We start from the raw sequence: 19,355 nt of genomic DNA, 5'->3' as shown, positions 1-19,355 counted from the left end.
GAGTCAGCACTTTTGAAACCTTGAAATTTATTTTTAAGTTTCTGCATAGTGACGATTTAAATGGGTTATAACTATTTACTGCAACTGTCATAAGTAGTGGAAGAGTATGTACAATACAAGCAGGGTATACATTTCCTTCTCTATTTCCAAGTCTCCCATTTTATGCAGAATCCCAAAAACGGTTAATACATACTTCTGTAATGCCAGCTGGAGGCAGCAATAGGCACTCTGAAGGGTTATAATCCATTTAACTTTTGTTGGTAAGACAAGTAAATCTAAGTACTTTCTCCCCTTTTTGGAAATCCTCAGTAGATAGGGTCCGTTCTCAAGGAAAGCTATTACTAGACGAATTTAATGAAGTATCTTACGGGACAAATGAATACACTCTTTGCCTGAACATTTCTTTTTCTCCATTCTGTAACAGGTCTTCTGGTATGCAGCTACATTTTAAAAATATTACCCAAACGTTGAAGTTAATTAGACACACAAATTCAGACAGTGAACTCCACTTTGATTTTAGGTTACCCAATCTGAAAAGCTCATTTAGTAGAATTCAAAACAGAAAACAGACTAACATTTGCCCTTTTCCACAATTGACAAATGCAGTGGAGGAAATACTACAGGAATCCAGCAGTCTATTCAAGTCAGCATCTAAAATTAAAATACTTCACATTTCTTTCTTTTTAGGATTTAAGAAATGTCTGTCAAATAAACAGTATGTACTGTAGTCTTACAAAAAACTGATAGTAAACACGACTTCTCAATGAAGGAAATATTTTTGTAGCAACAAAACTTAGTGTTGAGAACATTTTATCTGCAATTATACACCTTAAAGGAATGCTGCCAACTACTTTATAGTAAATGTACACTCCCATTTGTAATACCTTATCTGAAATGGTATGCATGTTTATTGATTGTTTTCCATTTGAAAAATGGGTTTTTAATCTTATTTGTAATATAAAGAAAGCATAGCTTAAACTGGAAATGCTTAAGCAAAATAAAGATCAACGGGATTAAAATTAGAACCTAAAGTAACAGATTCACAGTTTACTTGTCATACTGCACCTTGAAATAGTCTCTAAAGTTTCCCCTTGTGGAAATGCACCTAAAAACAAATTGCAGTATTTTCACTCCTGATGTGCTTTAAGGGAAGCTATACATTTGCATCCAAAAGAAAGTACACCTTATAGACTTCAGCACTTTAGTCTTAAATATGTGCAATTATCAGTAAAATTTGTATTTTACAAGAGCACTGTAAATACAGTACAGAACCATTTTAAAATTCAATTAAAGTTAATTTTGTTCCTACAGTTAATTAAGGAATGTGCTGCCATCTAGTGATGATTGAAATTATTGCTCTTTTTAAGAGCCATGATCTTGCAGCATCAAGCAAAAAACAGAATGAAAACCAACCAGTGGCTTCTGAACACATCAATATATTCTGGCAATCTTTTCCATGATAGTACTCCTTTTGAGAAAATATGTTAAATGGCAGTCCCTCTTAACAGAGGCTCTACCTACAGGTAACTAACAATCCTGTATGAAAGATCTATAAGAAATTTCAGTAATTTCAAGTATGCAAAATGATTACCTCAAAAAAAAAAATGCAACTTTACACACAAACCTAAAATACTTTTAGACCAAGTACAAGCATGTCATATGTATATGTAAGGTATCTACCTCTGTTTATGCTAGATTAGACAAGAATCCCACTTTGAAGAGTAAACATCACTACAACCAATCAAAAAGCTCAGATACAGGTAGAACTGGAGAGCTGGGGGGGGGGGGGTTTTCTGGTGGTTTAAGTCTAGTAAGACTGAAATAGTTCACTTGATATCTTAAATGGAAGAACACTCACTTTAATCTTAAGTGCCACCAGTTAAATTGACCATTCCTTACTGACCTGATAGGAACACATCTGTTGAAACAAGTCAGTAAGGTGTATTGGCTCACTATGAAACACTAACCTGATACTTGACTCCAAACAAGCTGTTTCAGAATGGAATGATTTAAATAAAAGCAATTTAAATCAGATTTTAATTTAAATCAAGTCAGAAATCTTGATTTAGATAGTTGATTTTAATCACATTTTGAATTTGTACTTTATTTTGTACTTCATTTTTCTAAAGGAAGGCTGATGTTTTAATGGTTACCAACCAATAAGGATGTTGGTCTGCAACTAAATATAGCTTTTACACTAAATTGGATACCTTTTGCTAACCAGGACAAGATGCTATATCTATATAGATACATTTAAGCAATTATGTAGCTTAGCTCTCTCTCTTTTTTTTTTTTTAAAAACCACACAATTATGTTGGAAAACAGTGAGTGATGCATTTCTTATTTAATAGACTGTTCATTTTTATTTGAGATTTGTGTTAAGCTCTATTTGGTGGAAATTTGGAATTAATTAAAAGTGTGTAAAAACATTTTTTTTTTATTAGTTAAGTAAAAACTATCTTTAGTTAGTGAATTCAACTGACTGTGCCTGGTCGCCTGTCTTTCATGATTTTAGAGCCAGCCGATCTCATTCTCCCACCTAGCTTTCAGTCACGTTAGAAAAAGAAAAACAAGCTTTCCTGACTTTTCAACTCCCAATCGTTTTCTCAACTTTGAATGATCTAGTCATTAAACTGAATGAAATGAAGAAATATTCTCTCTGCATCTGCAGAAGAGGCTATTGCTGTCAATAGCTGGTAGCACTTAAACTGGTCCCAGGTGCTTCACCAGTGACTTCCACCAGTTCAGTGGTTTGACTCTTAAAAACACTTTGGCAGCAAATATGTACTACTTAAAATTTAATTTAAATAAAAAAAAATTATAGTAAATTTAGGCTTCAACATAATTTGTCCTAATTTCAAATTTAATTTAAATAGATTTTTAAACACAAAATGTTTAGTTTTTTGATTTAAATAAAAAGCCCATATTTGAAAACTACTGATTTTTATCTATCCTGAGACGTTTGAGTCATAAAAGCAAGTCAAGCTCTCAGACTCTTCATTTCCTTCAGGAGGGAGTATGTTGGAAAGGTGTCCTCATGCTTCACGCTCAGGCAAAAGTCTTCAAAATAAACTGTATAGGGAAAGTTTTAATTAAAGAACAAGGTTATGGAGAGCCCTTTTCCCCACTGCCAGGGGTCTATCCAGGGTTCAACTATACACCTTATTCCCCCCGTCTCACACAATGTCATTTTGAATCAAAAAAATTGTTTAGCACTCATGTTCTGTACTTGTTCAGACTTTTTTTTAAGTTTAAGAAAAAAAATTAGTTTTCTTCAACTTAAAACAAACATTTTTGAAATGCCGAAGTGCCTAACAAAAGGGCTTGCTATTCACACATCCTACACAAGTTAACCATATGTTCATGCAAAGGTTAATTTTGTTCAGTATGTTTAGAAGTATCAGCATTCTTCATAATTAATGTACAGTTCTGTAACAGATGACGATATTACGTTTCCAATGACACTTTTGACAAGGAACACTTCCTTTGTTAATGGCTTGGGCTAGAAAACTGAAAAAAAGGCAGGGAAAAGCTTTGGTTAAAATTTTAAGAGTCAATAGCTGTTTATCACTAATGCTCGGTTCTCCATCACCAGTAAGTAAAATTTAAGATTTGGCATTTCAAATTTTAGAGGTTTGCAGTTTTGACAAGGAAACCTTTAAAGTGGAACAGATTTTTCATATGGTATTTGTGACGGGTTGGATCACAGAAACCCCCTTGGGAGCTGCCACCCGATGTACAAAGATTACCCCTGCTTCTGTTTTCCCTGCCAGCTCAGGACTCCAGCACCCTGTCTTGCTGAGCCAGACACTCCCATCTGCTTCAACACAGGCCCAGGGTCTGAATCACTTGCCCCAAAGCTGCAAGTTTACCTGAAAACAGCTCACAGAAGTGTGCTTGTCTTTAGCACTCAGATGCCCACTCCCAATGGGGTCTAAACCCAGATAAATCCGTTTTACCCTGCATAAAGCTTATGCAGGACAAACTCAAATTGTTCGCCCTCTAGAACACTGATAGAGAGATATGCACAGTTGTTTGCTCCCCCAGGTATTAATACATACTCTGAGTAAATTACTAAATAAAAAGTGATTTTATTAAATACAGACAGTAGGATTTAAGTGGTTCCAAGTAGTAACAGACAGAACAAAGTAAGTCACCAAGCAAAATAAAATAAAATGCGCAAATCTATGCCTAATCAAACTGAATACAGATAATCTCACCCTCAGAGATGCTTCGGTAAGTTTTTTCTCAGACTGGACACCTTCCAGGCCTGGGCACAATTCTTTCCCCTGGTACAGCTCTTGTTGCAGCTCAGGTGATAGCTAGGGGATTCTTCATGATGGCTCCTCTCCCTCCTTTGTTCTCTTCCACCCCTTTATATATCTTTTGCATAAGGCAGGAACCCTTTGTCCCTCTGGGTTTCCACCCCCCCTCACTGGAAAAGCACCAGGTTAAAGATGGATTCCAGTTCAGGTGACATGATCACATGTCACTGCAAGACTTCATTACTCACTTGCCAGCACACACATACAGGAAGACTCACAGGTAAACACAGCCATCTGCAGACAATGGGAGTCATCAAGATTCCAAACCATCCTTAATGGCCCACACTTTACATAATTACAATAGGCCCTCAGAGTTATATTTTATATTTCTAGTTTTAGATACAAGAGTGGTACATTTATACAAATCGGATGATCACACTCAGTAGATTATAAGCTTTGTAATGATACCTTACAAGAGACCTTTTGCATGAAGCATATCCCAGTTACATTATATTCACTTATGTTTTTATAAAACCATATAGACTGCACAATGTCACAGTATTATACATACAATGAACAAACATTACAACAAGTGAAGTGCCTATAACTGCCCTCTACTAAACGAAAATCAGAGCTGCTCAAATGTTTCTCAGACACAGACTATACTAACAATAGCGAAAGGAATTTTCCCTCTCATTATAGGAACCTTAATTCTTGAAATGAGGACTTGAGTTCTATCCGATTGTCATTGAAATTCTAAACAGTCTTGACGTGTAATATAGTGGTAACCATGAAGTCCTATGGTGCCACAGATTTATATTTCATGCAAAAGATGTGCTAATGTTAATCAAATCCAAGTTTTTAGAAGTATAGAAATTATAATCTAAATGAAGACAGTAGGCCATTTACAGCTCATACTGTAGCAGAAACCCTAGACAAATGAAAATTACATGAAATAACACAACCTAAACTGACAGACAAGATATAGCTAATAAACATCTGTTCAATTTATATGGGCAGTTACCGACTTTGAAGCTTTGAATCCAGGTTAAGTGCCTCGGGATTTTTTGTTACTACCTGAAGAATAAGACTTCTCCTTTATCCAAAGAGGCTAACCAAGGAAATTAGTTTGGTCTTCTGTCTTTTGGCACTATACATCCATTGAAGAAGCTAAAAAAAGGATAAGCTAGTGTGACAAGTTCAAGGAAAACATGAAATGAACATTAAGCATAAAGATGCTAGCTGAAGGGGCTAGAATACCAGGACTACATCTAATGAACCACTAGGCAAGTTTGAAATGGAAAGGTAATAATGTTTAGGTCACCTTCCTTCACTGCTGACCTAGTGAAGGTGGAAAGCAAAGATGACTAACTTGAACTAGACACTGGTTCTCTCCTGTGTCCTAAAGAGGCCCACAAGACTGACTGTATTGCATGCAGCTTGCTTACACTGAGTCTGAGCAGTAAAGCTTCTTTACAGAGAGCAGCATGAGGAGCTTGTCAATTAAGGACCTCACTACAACCTACACACTTTCAGCACTGTTCTTGCATCACTTCTAATTTAATTCTATTCCAAGACTAAGAGGAACTTTATCTTATTGCATTTTTCTCATCTTTATGGCAAATTTAGTAACTGCAATAGGAACAGACACTGAAATACGAGAATCACAAATTTATCAAGGAATAGAAAAATAACCACTATTTTTAACTTACAATATCAGATAGTTAACAGGAATACTAGTTTCCTTAACATAGGGCTTAAAAGAACTCTAAAAGTTGCTACACTGCCACCTCCACCTAGTTAGAAAAATTAAACTGTTTGCCTTTCTGGCAACTGTCTTTGAGCCACCTGACTGCAGATGGAAAGATAAGACCCAGGGTATGTCTATACTGCAATTAAAAACCTGCAGCTGACATGCCAGCTGACACAGGCTAAGGGGCTATTTAATTGTGGTGTAGATGTTCAGGCTCAGGCTAGAGCCTGGGCTCTAGGACCCTGCACTAGGGGATGATCCCCTACCTTGAGCCCAAACATCTCCAAAACAATTCAACATTCCTTTAGCCTGAGCCCCATGAGCCTGAGGCAGCTGACATGGGCCAGCCACAAGTGTCTAATTGCAGTGTAGACATAACCCACAATCTCACTCTTCCTAGTCACCACAGACTTCTGATCAGACTATTAACAGCCCATATATTAAAACGGGGGTTCAGGTATGCTCAGCAGGTCCATGGTCCCTTTCACCCAATGCATTAAGAATGTGGCTGACTTCACATAGGCCTCTCCCGTCTAACTAGCTGCTAGGCTCCACCTTGTCCTTTATCCCAAAGGCAGCTCTGTACTCTCTACTTCACTCCCACTCAGCAATTGTAGCCACTCTCTGCACTTACTGGCAGGTCAATGCTGCTGAGCATGATGTTTTTCAGCACTATCCCAGCCTCCCTTATTGCCCTATGGTCAGTGTTTTAAACAAACTTGAAATTAACAGCCACTTTTTCTTCAGGAGGTGATATCTCAACTGTGAGATCTGCATTCATGAGCATCTACTGAACCAGCACACAAAGCACAACACATTATTGTACTGTACATCCTACAAAAAAGTGGCTTAGTTGAATTTTTGGCAATAGTAGTGCAGATGAACTTCATGAAATGCAGGAATTCCCCTAATAAAATTCTAACGGATCTGGGGCCTAACCTGATCATATCCCCATAGCATTTCAGGTTTTGGTCAATCCAGACTGAGACTAGCATTAACACACAAATCTCACTGATAGCTGCAATTCTGGCCCATAATCACTCTTAATTGAGAGCGAGAGGGGCTGAACATTAGCAGCTGGGAGACAGGAAACGAGGTCAGCCGAGTAACAGTTCCTGAGCAGCAAGGAAAGGAAAGAGCAGTAGTGGGCCAAAGTAAAAGGAAGGGTAGTGAGGAGCTGAAGGCGAGTCCTTGCTTGAATAAACTAACATATAATACCACTTTCAAGCAGTTTAAGACCTTCATTCACTACAAATTACCACTACAAAGTGAGTGAAAGCTGTTTTAACAATGCATACCAACTTTTAGGACACAAAGTGACAACTACCTTGCAATGAAAATGGGACTGTAAGCAGACTGAATTTAATCAAACTGAACTTTACCAGGACACTGAGGGCAAAACCTCAGCTTTTACAAGTGGTTCAAAAGAAGCCTTAGCCTTAAAAGTAGTCAAGATCTGTTTAAAATCCCATTGAAAAGACAGCATCTCCAACAGCAGTTTCCCATAGATAAAGCACTGTTTCAAGTAGTGACACAGAACAGTGCCAATCAAATCATTACCAACATTTCTTAATTACCTTCTATGAAAAAAGGGATATATGCATTTCCTGCAGTACTCAAAGGCAAAAATAAATGGTGTGAAGAATAAGTGACATGCATTTCTCCAGCTTTCCCAACTCCCCCCCATTCCTCCCTCCACCTTGCCCTTTTCTCCCTCTTTCCCTCTCAACCAGAGGCTATGGGGATATATAAACTATGTCACCTGAATTACAGTACTATTTTGTCCAAGTTGAACCCAAAAAAAAATCAAAATCAAGAAAGTCAGACTTTTCAGGTGTTACAGGTATTTTATTCCAGGCCAACTTCTGTTTTGTAATTAAACAAAAGAAAACAAAAAATACACCTTTTGACTAATACCTGACACTCATAACAGCTAAAGTAGTGAGTTAAGAAAAATGGCAATTTGACATTCACTCAAAAAGGATTTGATTACCAATTTGGTTTTTATTGTATTGCCTGGTCTGTCATCTTTCCAAAAAGCAAATTATACACAAATGTATTTTATTATATACTTCACAAATGTAGTTGGGCACAAAGGCAAAAATCTGGTTCTATGCTGGAGTATAGAAATGGTGTTTTAAACTGAATTCACTACTCTCTTACAGGAGGCTTATTTACTTTACTGATCTACTACTCTAAAGAAATTCTTACCAATCCTCAGCCTGCGCTTTGCACACACACACACACACCACGGGCAACTGAAATTACCATTTCTGCTGTACAGGGCATAAGAAACCAACAAAGATTGCTCACCATTCAGCAGTGCTCCATATTAGTCTTAATCTACATTGATTTGGTGAGGCTGAACTGTAAAACATGACTTTGTGGCTCCAATAGCAGGCCCAACTACGGCTTCTCATATAGAAGGAATGCATGTCTTGTGGAGGCTATTTCATCCTTAAGTCTACAGCAGTGCAGACAGAGCAGCTCTGTGGCCTGAATGGAAGATCTTGGCTCCACACCTTTAAAGTTTCCAGGCTCTGCATACTTATCAAGTACAGGAACCAAGATTTGAGTTTATTTATGGGTTTGCTATCCTGGTACTTCACTTAAATTCCTTTAGAGGCTAATAGAAGGGAAGTTATGATAAATGTTCACACTATTATTTCTCCAGTCTGGTGATCTCTCCAGTTTGTTTAGTTATCTTTTACTTTCATTTAAGGAATACACTTAATTTTCCAAGCAAACTCCTATAAACCCAAAGTAAAGACTTCAACACATGCAGGAAAACCAAATGGCTAAAAAGGGCAGTCCAAATAAGAAAAACTAAGTTCACTATTTTGCACAATAAATGTAAATGCTAGATCCTTTTAACACTGAATCCATACAAAAAACCCCACACCTAAATACTGTTGAAAGCTTAGAACTCTACCTGTGAAGAAAAAGGCATGTTTTCCCAATAACAGGAGCCCAGAGGATTTAAGTTCATTTTGTGCACGCCATAAGCCCTCTGAACCACTCCACAATATGACTCAACCAGCAGTCAAGCTTGTGTTAACACAGTGGTTCTCAACCAGGGGTCCGGGGCCCCCTGGGGGACCACGAGCAAGTTTCACAGGTCGGCCAAGCAGGACCAGTGTTCAACATCCTGGGGCCCAGGGCAGAAAGCTGGAGTCCTACTGCATGGGGCTGAAGCCTGGGGCCCTGAGCCCCGCCACCTGGGGCTGAAGCAGAAGCCTGAGCTTAGCTTCACTGTGCTCCCTGTGGCATGGGGCCCTGGACAACTGCCCTGCTTACTATCCCTTAACACTGACCCAGGCTTTTATATGCAGAAAACCACTTACTGGGACACAGGTGGGCCGTGGAGTTTTTATAGCAGGTTTTTGGGGGTGTGGGGGGGGGGGGGGGGGAAGAGGTCCTCAAAGAAAAAGGTTGAGAACCCCTGTGTTAACATAGTATTTTGTTAAATCCCTGACCACAAAAAATTCTTGTTGCTTTAGAACAGCAGTTCTCAAACTGTGGGTCATGACCTCCTTTGAAATGGTGTCACCAGAGCTGGCTTAGACTTGCAGGGGTCGGGGGCTGAAGTCTGAGCCCCACTACCCATGGCCAAAGCCCGAGGGCTTCAGCCCTGAGCAGCAGGATTCAGGTTGCAGGCCCCCTTGAGCTTCAGATTTGGCCCGCCTACCCAGAGCAGTGGGGCTTGGGCTTTGGCCCCTCCACCTAGGGCAGTGGGGCTTGGGCAGGTTCAGACTTCACGGTGCAATGAAGTTTGAGAACCCCCTGCTTTAGAATTACAAAGAAATAATCAAAGCTGTTAATTTAAAATTAAAGCAGGCCAAACTGAATCCCAAAAGCAAACATCTCACTAAAGGTAAACGAGAGGGCAAAACCAAGAAATGGGCTTTCAATATTTACTTCTGATAAATTTGAAACTTACAGTTGGTGCACTTATTTGTGAAACTATGTCAGCTGCACTCATCCTTTTTCCTACAGGCAAACACAAGGTGGCTGACATCAACCTATAACTAAGGTTACACCACTAAGATAGTATTTTGTGACTTTGCTTAGAATAATCCAAGAAACAGCTTCAGACTGGTTCATACATTATTCAACGTTGCATATAAATTCACACGGACTTGGAAATACTATTTATTAGGCTACAAACCAGAAGGCAAATGGCATATTTAAAAAAAGGAATATTAGGTGTTCAACATGTTCAACATCAAGTTAGCTAAGAATTACATCCAAACTTTCAGAATTAACAATACTTAACTAGACCCATTTAATTAAAATGACACTGTTTATTTGGGTTTGTAGGCATTAAAGACATTTTAAAAAAGGGTGTCTAGATCAGTTAATATACAGTGGACTTAAAACAGAATTTCCACAGTAATTTAATTGAGAATTAAAATCAGTTTGCTTTTCATTAGAAGAGTGTATAATAGGTCCTGTTTACCACACTTCCCTTAAAGCATTATTTCCGAGTTAGTTATAATTCTGGAAAGAGATTTTGGCACTTAATGAAGACCTTTAACTCAAAGTGTGACAGCAGTAAAAAATAATGTTATGATGCTAAAAGAATGGGATAAGAATATAGAAAATTGAATGCCACTGTGTAGGTCAGTTGCATGCCCTCTCTTGGAATAGTGTTCTTCTGGTCACTCTTTCTCAAGAAGGATATAGCTGAAATACAGGGAGTTCAGAGACAGGCTAAGAGTGATTAAAGGCATGGAAAAAAATCATATGAAGAGAGATGGAAAAGAATGGTACTGTTTACCTTACAGAAGAGAGGCATAAGGGACATCATAAAAATTTATAGGGTAATGAATGATATAACGATATATACAGAACATTTCTGTTCACACAAATTCAGTGAAAGTGACTGATGACATTTAAAACTGATAGAATATTAGGATTAGAAGAGACCTCAGGAGGTCATCTAGTCCAATCCCCTGCTCAAAGCAGGACCAACACCAAGGCTGTGTCAAGCTGGGGCTTAAAAACCTTTAAGGATGGAGATTCCACCAACTCCCTAGGTAACCCACTCCAGTGCTTCACCACCCTCCTAGTGAAATCGTGTTTCCTAATATCCAACCTAGACCTCTCCCCCACTGCAACTTGAGACCACTGATTCTTGTTCAGTCATCTGCCACCACTAAGAGCCTAGCTCCATCCTCTTTGGAACCCCCCCCCACTTCAGGTAATTGAAGGCTATCGAATCCTCCCCCCCCCCTCACTTTTCTCTTCTGCAGACTAGATAACCGCAGTTCCCTCATCCTCTCCTCATAAGTCATGTGCCCCAGCCCCCTAATCATTTTTATTGCCCTCCGCTGGACTCTCTCCAATTTGTCCACATCCCTTCTGTAGTGAAGAGACCAAAACTGGAAGCAATACTCCAGGTGTAGCCTCACCAGTGCCGAATAGAGGGGAATAATCACTTCCCTCGATCTGCTGGCAATGCACCTATTAATACAGGCCAATATGCCATTGGCCTTCTTGGCAACAAGGGCACACTTATGACTCTAATCCAGCTACTCGTCCACTGTAATCCCCCGGTCCTTCTCTGCAGAACTGCTGCTTAGCCAGTTGGTCCCCAGCCTGTAGAGGTGCATGGGATTCTTCCTTCCTAAGTGCAGAACTCTGCACTTGTCCTTGTTGAACCTCATCAGATTTCTTTTGGCCCAATCCTCCAATTTGTCTAGGTCACTCTGGATCCTATCCCTACCCTCAATCGTATCTACCTCTCCCCCCAGTTTAGTGTCATCTACGAACTTGCTGAGGGTGCAATTAATCCCATCATCCAGATCATTAATAAAGATGTTGAACAAAACCAGCCCCAGGACCGACCCCTGGGGCACTCCGCTTGATACTGGCTGCTAATTACACTGCTCTACAGCCAAAATGCTTCTGAAATAAATGTAGTCAAACTTTACTAATTCTGGGTCACTGAGAACGAAAATGATGCTTAAAATTGTTGATTGGCTCTAGTTTTCAAGATATGCTACTGGGTCAGTATATACGAGCCTTGACTTGGGAATGGTGGAGGATACGTGAGTTATAAAGGGAAGGGATCTCAATTTAAACCAAAAATGACTAAAATACATCTTTGACTGGATCTATGAATAAATCTGTGACTGGGTTTGGACAGTACTTGCTTTTTAGGCAAAAAAATGAATGATGCAATCTGAAGCTGGTATTGCGTCATACATGATATGAATTGCATCATGTTATTCCTAGAAGTCATGGATGATGCAATCATAACGAAGCTTACATCACTCTGCTGAACAAACTGCCCTATACCAGCTCTAGAAATCATACAGTGTCGTGCTCTCTTATGTGTCAGTGTTTCATTTTGCAAAGGGACACATTTCTGTTTAGCCAAAGTGAGCAGAGATGCCTTGTACTTGTGTGAACAGTGCAGATAACTTCTGCTATGTTTGTGGTGAAGTGACTTTTGCATCACAAAAGCGCAGTATAACCACTATGGTTAAGAAAGCCTATCACCTTTATTTTGGTTGCAAAATTGGAGATCAGGACAAGAGGTGGGCCCCACACATATGCTGCAACACTTGTGCAACAAATCTTGGCCAGTGGTTGAACAGGAAAAGGAAATCTATGCCTTTTGCAGTGCCAATGATTTGGCGAGAGCCAACAGATCATACCAGCAATTGTTACTTCTGCATGGTGCCTCCAGTTGGGAAAGGTGTGTCAAAGAAAAAGTGGACTGTGCATTATCCAAACATTCCATCAGCTATACACCCAGTACCCCACTGAGAAGGACTGCCGGTTCCTGATGCACCAGAATCATTCCCACTTGAGTCAGACGAGGAAGAGGAAGAGGATGAAACTTCTGGTCCTGAACCATCAATGTCACAGGACCCACATTTTCTCCCATCCTCCTCCTCTGAACCACACCTCATAACACAAGGTGAACTGAATGACCTTGTCAGGGATTTGGAACTACCCAAGAGTAAGGCAGAGCTGTTGGGCTCCAGACTACAGCAGTGGAATCTCCCGGCAGGTGATGTTAGGGTTTCCATGTTCCGTGACCGTCAAAAGGATCTTGTCCCATTCTTCTTCATGGAAGGTGATCTTGTAGCCTGCAACAACATCGATGGTGTGATGGCAGCCCTCAACATCGTTCATGATCCATATGAGTGGAGACTGTTCATTGATTCATCGAAGATAAGTCTCAAAGCAGTTTTACTGCATAATGGCAATGTTTTGCCATCAATTCCAGTTGGTCATGCAGTCCATATGAAGGAAACCTATGACAACATGAAACAACTTTTGAGGTGCATAAACTATGACCAACATCAGTGGCAGCTTTGTGGCGATTTGAAGGTTGATGCTCTCTCTTGCTTGGTCTGCAGACTGGATACACAAAGTACTGCTGTTTTCTCTGCGAATGGGATAGTCGTGCAAGAGATTCCCACTACATCAAGAAAGATTGGCCACTCCGACAGTCATTGGAGCCTGGGAGGAAAAGTGTTCAGCATCCACCACTTGTTGAATCAAGGAAGATTTTGTTACCACCCTTACACATCAAGCTGGGTCTGATGATGAACTTTGTCAAGGCCATTGACAAAACACAAGCAGCTTTCAAGTACCTCCGTGGAAAATTTCCAAGGTTAAGTGAAGCTAAGATAAAGGAAGGTGTCTTTGTTGGTCCTCAGATTTGTGAACTTCTTCGAGATGATGCATTTGACCATGCACTGCGTGGCAAAGAAAAGACGGCATGGAAAGCCTTCCAGTTTATGGCAATAAATTTTCTCGGAAACAACAAGGCAGACGACTACAGGTTGTTGGTGGAAAATCTCCAAGGCATACAAAAGCCTTGGTTGCAACATGTCACTAAAGATACATTTTTTGCACTCTCATCTAGATTTTTTCCCACCGAACTGCGGAGCAGTGAGCGACAAGCACCGCGAGCGATTTCACCAGGACATTGCAACAATGGAGAAACGCTATCAGGGCAAATGGAGCCCATCAATGCTTGCAGACTATTGCTGGACAGTGACAAGAGATGCTCCATTTCAGTAGACGCTGAATAGGACTAAACTATGTACAGAATAGTTTTTTGCCTTTTGTTTCATAATAAATTTTATTTATATAACCCTTTTGCTGATTTTTAAAGTGTTACATAAACAGGACAGGTGAAATATTATCATGTAAAGCAACCATAAACACATGAAAAGACCTAGGTTTACAATTTATGATTAAAACTCTACTAGCTACACAATATACATAGACAAAATGTAAAAACTTAAATATCTTAGAAACAGTAGCCAGTTGTTTTAATTGTCATATTTGAATTCAGCACATCAAAATACATAATAAATAGAACATTTTATCTCTGAAGCAGACGACTTCTCAAAAATTGTAGACCAGTGTTAGACTTCGAGCTGTTGATCACTACCCATTGATCCCGACAATCTAACCAGCTTTCTATGCACCTTATAGTCCATTCATCCAATCCACACTTCTTTAACTTGCTGGCAAGAATACTGTGGGAGACCGTATCAAAAGCTTTGCTAAAGTCAAGATATATCACTTCCACCGCTTTCCCCATATCCACAGAGCCAGTTATCTCATCATAGAAGGCAATCAGGTTGGTCAGGCATGACTTGCCCTTGGTGAATCCATGTTGACTGTTCCTTCCTTCCTCTCCAAGTCCTTCAAAATGGATTCCTTGAGGATCTGGCACCATGATTTTGCCAAGGACTGAAGTGAGGTTGACTGGTCTTTCTTCTCTTTTTTAAATATGGGCACTGTATTTGTCTTTTTCCAATTGTCTGGGACATCCCTACTTTTTCCATACATCATAAAATATTAGCCTGTGGAAATTACTGTCACAAAATACCACTGAGGCAAAGCACTTCACAGGATTACAAAGGAGTGGGCATTTGTTTGGATAAGAATAACCAAAGTTAGAACACGGAGGATTTAAAAGTTTACTAAGTTTTGGAAGGGATATAAAGCCTCTTTCGGGGCAGAAGCCAACCTAAATGGGGATCAGCAAGAAACTTCTTATGAGCGGGTTATTCCGTGACTACCTTCAGGGTTTCTTGCCCTTTCCTTTGAAAAAAAGTGGTCACTGGTCACTACCGGAGACATGAGACTGAACTAGATGACACACTGGTCTGATTCAACATAGCAATTACTGCATTCCTTTGTACCAACATTTTCAAAGTATTTTGAAAACAATACATTAATCGAATCCCTTTTGTTAGATCTTCTAACTAGCTGGTAATCACATTTGAAATCCGAGTTTCCATGCTTAATTTTATATCATGTTTAAATATGTATCCCAATTTACATGTGTCACCATTGTAACGGCCATGAATTGTAATACAGTAAAATCTTGACATTTGTCCATGTTATATGAAGCATCCCAGCTTTAAATGAAACAGATGCCTCTAACACTGCAAAGATCAACCCTTTTCCAATATATATATTTGAGACATCTCATGTTTCTCACAAAATTGAGTTATTTAAAATGGCTATTTGTAGCCCAAGAACCCCATTTTCCCCCTGAATTTGGAAAGTCGGTGGTTTAAAGGCTATCAGCTTGACTTCCATCAAGCAGCAGTGGACGATTATATTCTCCATAATGTGGGTATCTGCTACAAAACTACGGAACTTTATACAGCTCATTTGTTTAAAAGTGCCAGCCATTACCAGAACACTGCCTCTTCAAAATGGTAGATTCTTTTTAGAAAAGGAAAAATATCTATTCAGTGCTAATTTCTCACACATCAACCATGAGAAAAAACAAATTACTTCTTCAGATACTCTCAAAATGGAGATCAACTGAGTCACAACAACTTGAATAACTACTTACCCACTACTAGTCCACATTCAGGACAGATCATGTCTCCAGCTCTGTAATCTTCCACTAAAATGGAATCTGGATGGTTTGGACATGTCACTCTGGGAAGCACATCCAAACTAAAAGAAAAAGATTGAACACAGCATTCAAAATATTTCAAACAAAGTTTATTTCCAGAAAAAGATTTCAAGTTAGAGGAAAGCAATTTAAACTACAATATGGAAGAAAACTTCAAGCCACATGCCCTTAATGCTATTTTTAGCATACAGCACAAATGAGCTGAGTAATTTAGGGCAGAGAACAACAATTTGGTAACCTAGGATTTATGGAAATTAGAACTCTGAAACATCTTGCCATCTAAAATCCAAAAGGCTACCTCCTTTGAATAAAGTGCTCTAATAAAAAAAAAAAAGTTAAATTACTAGTCTACCGGAAAATCCATTCCTGCTAAATAAATGCCTACCAGAAGTTAGTGGTGACCATGTCATTCTAAATATCCACTCCTGCATTTGGCTAGACATTTTTTTTTAATCCAATTAGGCTATTCCTTTAGTGAGCAGTGCATTCTTTACTGTTTTAGAAAACAACTCATCAACTTGATCAATAAATTTAAAAAAAAAACAGTTTTAACCAGATTAAAATATAAAGAAATTAAAATTAAACCATAACTTGCTAGTCGGGAAATCTTTACATTAAATAATTTTAGTAAGATAATAAAGCAGCAGCGATTCACAGAAGCACATACTAAAGAAGCAAGAACTAAAATAAGTAAATTTTATTTAAGACATTCAACAGATTCCAGCTGCATCACATTTTTAATACAAAACAAAAAACGAGCTATGAAGGAACAGTTTCAGAGAACTCACAAAAGAGGTGCTGGTCCGTAAGCAACAACTCTCTGCCATGTGGAGCATTTAAATAGGCATCCCATATTCACAAGGCTGACTGCACATTAAATAAAAAGTAAACTGAATCCAGATCCACAAAGCAGAACAGCGGTCTCTGACAATATCTTTTATCAGCAGCATGTCAGTGTAAAATCTGCCCTTTTCTCTGGGCATATACATTATTCCCCCTGAAGTTTATACGTCCTGTACACTGCAGTATTTCAATAAAATTCATGGCCATTTATTAAAGCATGGCATTTATTTCACTGCTGCTAGAAGTTGTGATAACACTGGAAAATGTTCACTAAATTTAGAGCAGATACAGAAGGGGGAAGTAGATTCACTCTGCAGTCCCATCACAGCACCTAATTTGAAAGAACACTGTTCACCCATAAAGGATAGCTCAGGCACTAGGTCCATTCAATCACTAACGTCTGCTGATAAATGTCAAAAAGGGAAAATTGTGACAGGAACCCAAAGAGTAATTAGATACAGTTTTCAGTGCTGCTAATCTGGGCCAAAACAGGGGCCTACCTATACCACATGATCATGACAACAAGGAAAATTGGGGATGATGGAATGTTACCTAACAACGAATTTTATGGGGTGTGGAATGGAAGAACTTTTAACGTAAGAACAGCCATACTGGGTCAGACTAATGGTCCATTTAGCCCAGTATCCGGTCTTCAAGACAGTGGATAGATACTTCAGAGGGAATGAATAGAAGAGGAAAATTAGCAAGTGATCCATCCTGTTGTCCAGGCCCAGCTTCTGGCAGTTGGAGATTCAGGGATACCCAGGTGGGGTTACACCTTCTTGCCTAATAGCCATTAATGGATCTATCCTCCATTAAATTATTCTGAATTATTCTAATTCTTTTTTGAACTCAGTTATACTTTTGGTCTTCACAATATCCCCTGGCAATGAGTTCCCCTAGGCACTATGTGAAGAAATACTCTTTTCCCCCAAAAAACAAGGAAACGAAACTGAAGGGGGCTGTAAACATCTTTCTATAGTAAATCCTGAAAAGTCTGAAAGGAGCTTTTTACTGGGAAAATTCAGAAGAAACAGAATAAGCATCCAGACATACTGTGGCAACTCTTCCATTTACATTAAAATACAAGATGTGTAAAGGCCTGATTTAACCTGCACAAGAGTTTTATACAGCAACAAGGGGTAACAGACTATCCAGTTTCTAGCAGGCCTTGGTTTCGGACCAGAATGCATCTTTATTCAAACCATCAAGGATGTAAATTAAACTTTTTAAAAAGCACTATAAAGCAGAGGTTTTCAAAATGGGGTAGGTGCACCCAGAAGAACAGGTGGGGGTGGGGAGGGCAGAGCAGCAGGGCTCAGGAAGGGAGCACCACCTCCACCCTTGACTCACCTTTGCAGGCTACCCAACCTGCAGGTCAGTGCCAACACCACTATACCCAGCAGAGACCCTCACATACACCTTCCTCTCCTCTGAAAACCTGAAGGGGGCGGGGCAGATTGGGCTTTGATTTTTGCCCCCAGCAGGGTTCAGGATTTGGCCCTCCCACCTGGGGTTGCGGGACACAGCAGGCTCGGTCACTACCCACTCCTGTGGTCATATAGTAATTTTTGTTGTCAGAAGGTGGCCATGGTGCAATGAATCTTGAGAACCCCGTGCTGGAGATCGCAGACTTCCTATTTCAATATTTACGAGTTGTCAGCAGCAGCAGATCCCGTCACTAGCCTACATGTCACCCCATTACTTACGGACTCCGGGCTTTACAAAAACGCTTGAAACTAGAGTTCAGGCAGAACCAGTCACCCTGGCCAAGCTGCAAATCACTCACAGGTGACCAGACCATGAGCCTTTCTGGACAAACTCTCATCGCTGCCACAAGAAGTCAGGGAAAGGGGGGGCGTGGGGGGGGGGAGAGAAAGAGAGAAGCAGAAACCAGATATGGAAGGACCGCCGGGAATGGGCCAGGGAACGGAGATGGGGCACCAAAGCGAGAGGAAAATCAAAGCGCCCCCCCTGCACAAGGGAGGAAGGGGGTGGTTGGCGGAGGCCGAGCCCCTCTCCCCCCCACAGGGACAGGGAGGGGAAAAGGGGGCCGGGTGGGGGAGAAGCGAAGGGGTCCGAGGCGAGGGAAGGGAGCGGGACTGAAGAGCAGGAACCAAGCCCCGAGATAGCAGGTGGGGGCGGGGGGACCCATCAGCGTTGCTGTCCCAGGAGCTGAACGTGGGGGAAGACGCGGCCATTTTCTCTCCCCGGCAGATAGTCCGGAATCACCGCACACGCCCGCTCCCGGGCTCCAGCAGACACTCTATTACCACCCACCACCACCACTACTATTACTACGACCACGACGCCGCTCGCGCCACTCACCGGCTGGTAGACGCCATGTTCGTTGCTTGCTTGCTTCCTTCCTTCCTCGTCCCAGGTTGTGCTGTTTCTGCACAGGGCCGGGTCAGGAGCAACACGCAGCGCACTCCCTTATATATCCTCCGCCACTGGGGGCGGGGCTCTGCCAGGCCGTCAGTACGGGCCGCGCGAGGGGACAAAACGAAAGGGTTCGCGTTCAGCTGCTTCAACTTGAGCCTGTGGAGGCGGTGCCCGCCTGTGGGGCAATGACTAGGGG

The 19,355-nt window shown here is 40.5% G+C and overlaps 1 protein-coding gene across 1 annotated transcript in view; it reads right to left on the bottom strand.

Moving 5' to 3' along the window:
* LOC113407469 (transcription initiation factor IIB) overlaps window positions 1-19,124 on the bottom strand; it is a 29,666-nt gene extending 10,542 nt beyond the window's left edge. Inside the window, exons 1-2 of the mRNA XM_026656035.1 lie at window positions 19,103-19,124; window positions 15,866-15,972 (exon numbers count right to left, since the gene is read on the bottom strand). Coding sequence (XP_026511820.1) covers window positions 15,866-15,972; window positions 19,103-19,119 — 124 coding nt within the window. The 5' untranslated portion in view covers window positions 19,120-19,124. The remainder of the gene's footprint in view (window positions 1-15,865; window positions 15,973-19,102) is intronic.
* Between the last annotated feature and the right edge of the window lie 231 nt (window positions 19,125-19,355).

Source organism: Terrapene carolina, unplaced genomic scaffold, assembly GCF_002925995.2.
Source record: "Terrapene carolina triunguis isolate 2854851 unplaced genomic scaffold, T_m_triunguis-2.0 Scaffold211, whole genome shotgun sequence".
Classification (NCBI taxonomy): domain Eukaryota; kingdom Metazoa; phylum Chordata; order Testudines; family Emydidae; genus Terrapene; species Terrapene triunguis.
Note: the sequence above shows the minus strand (reverse complement) of the source record. Positions and strands in the feature narration are given on the sequence as shown.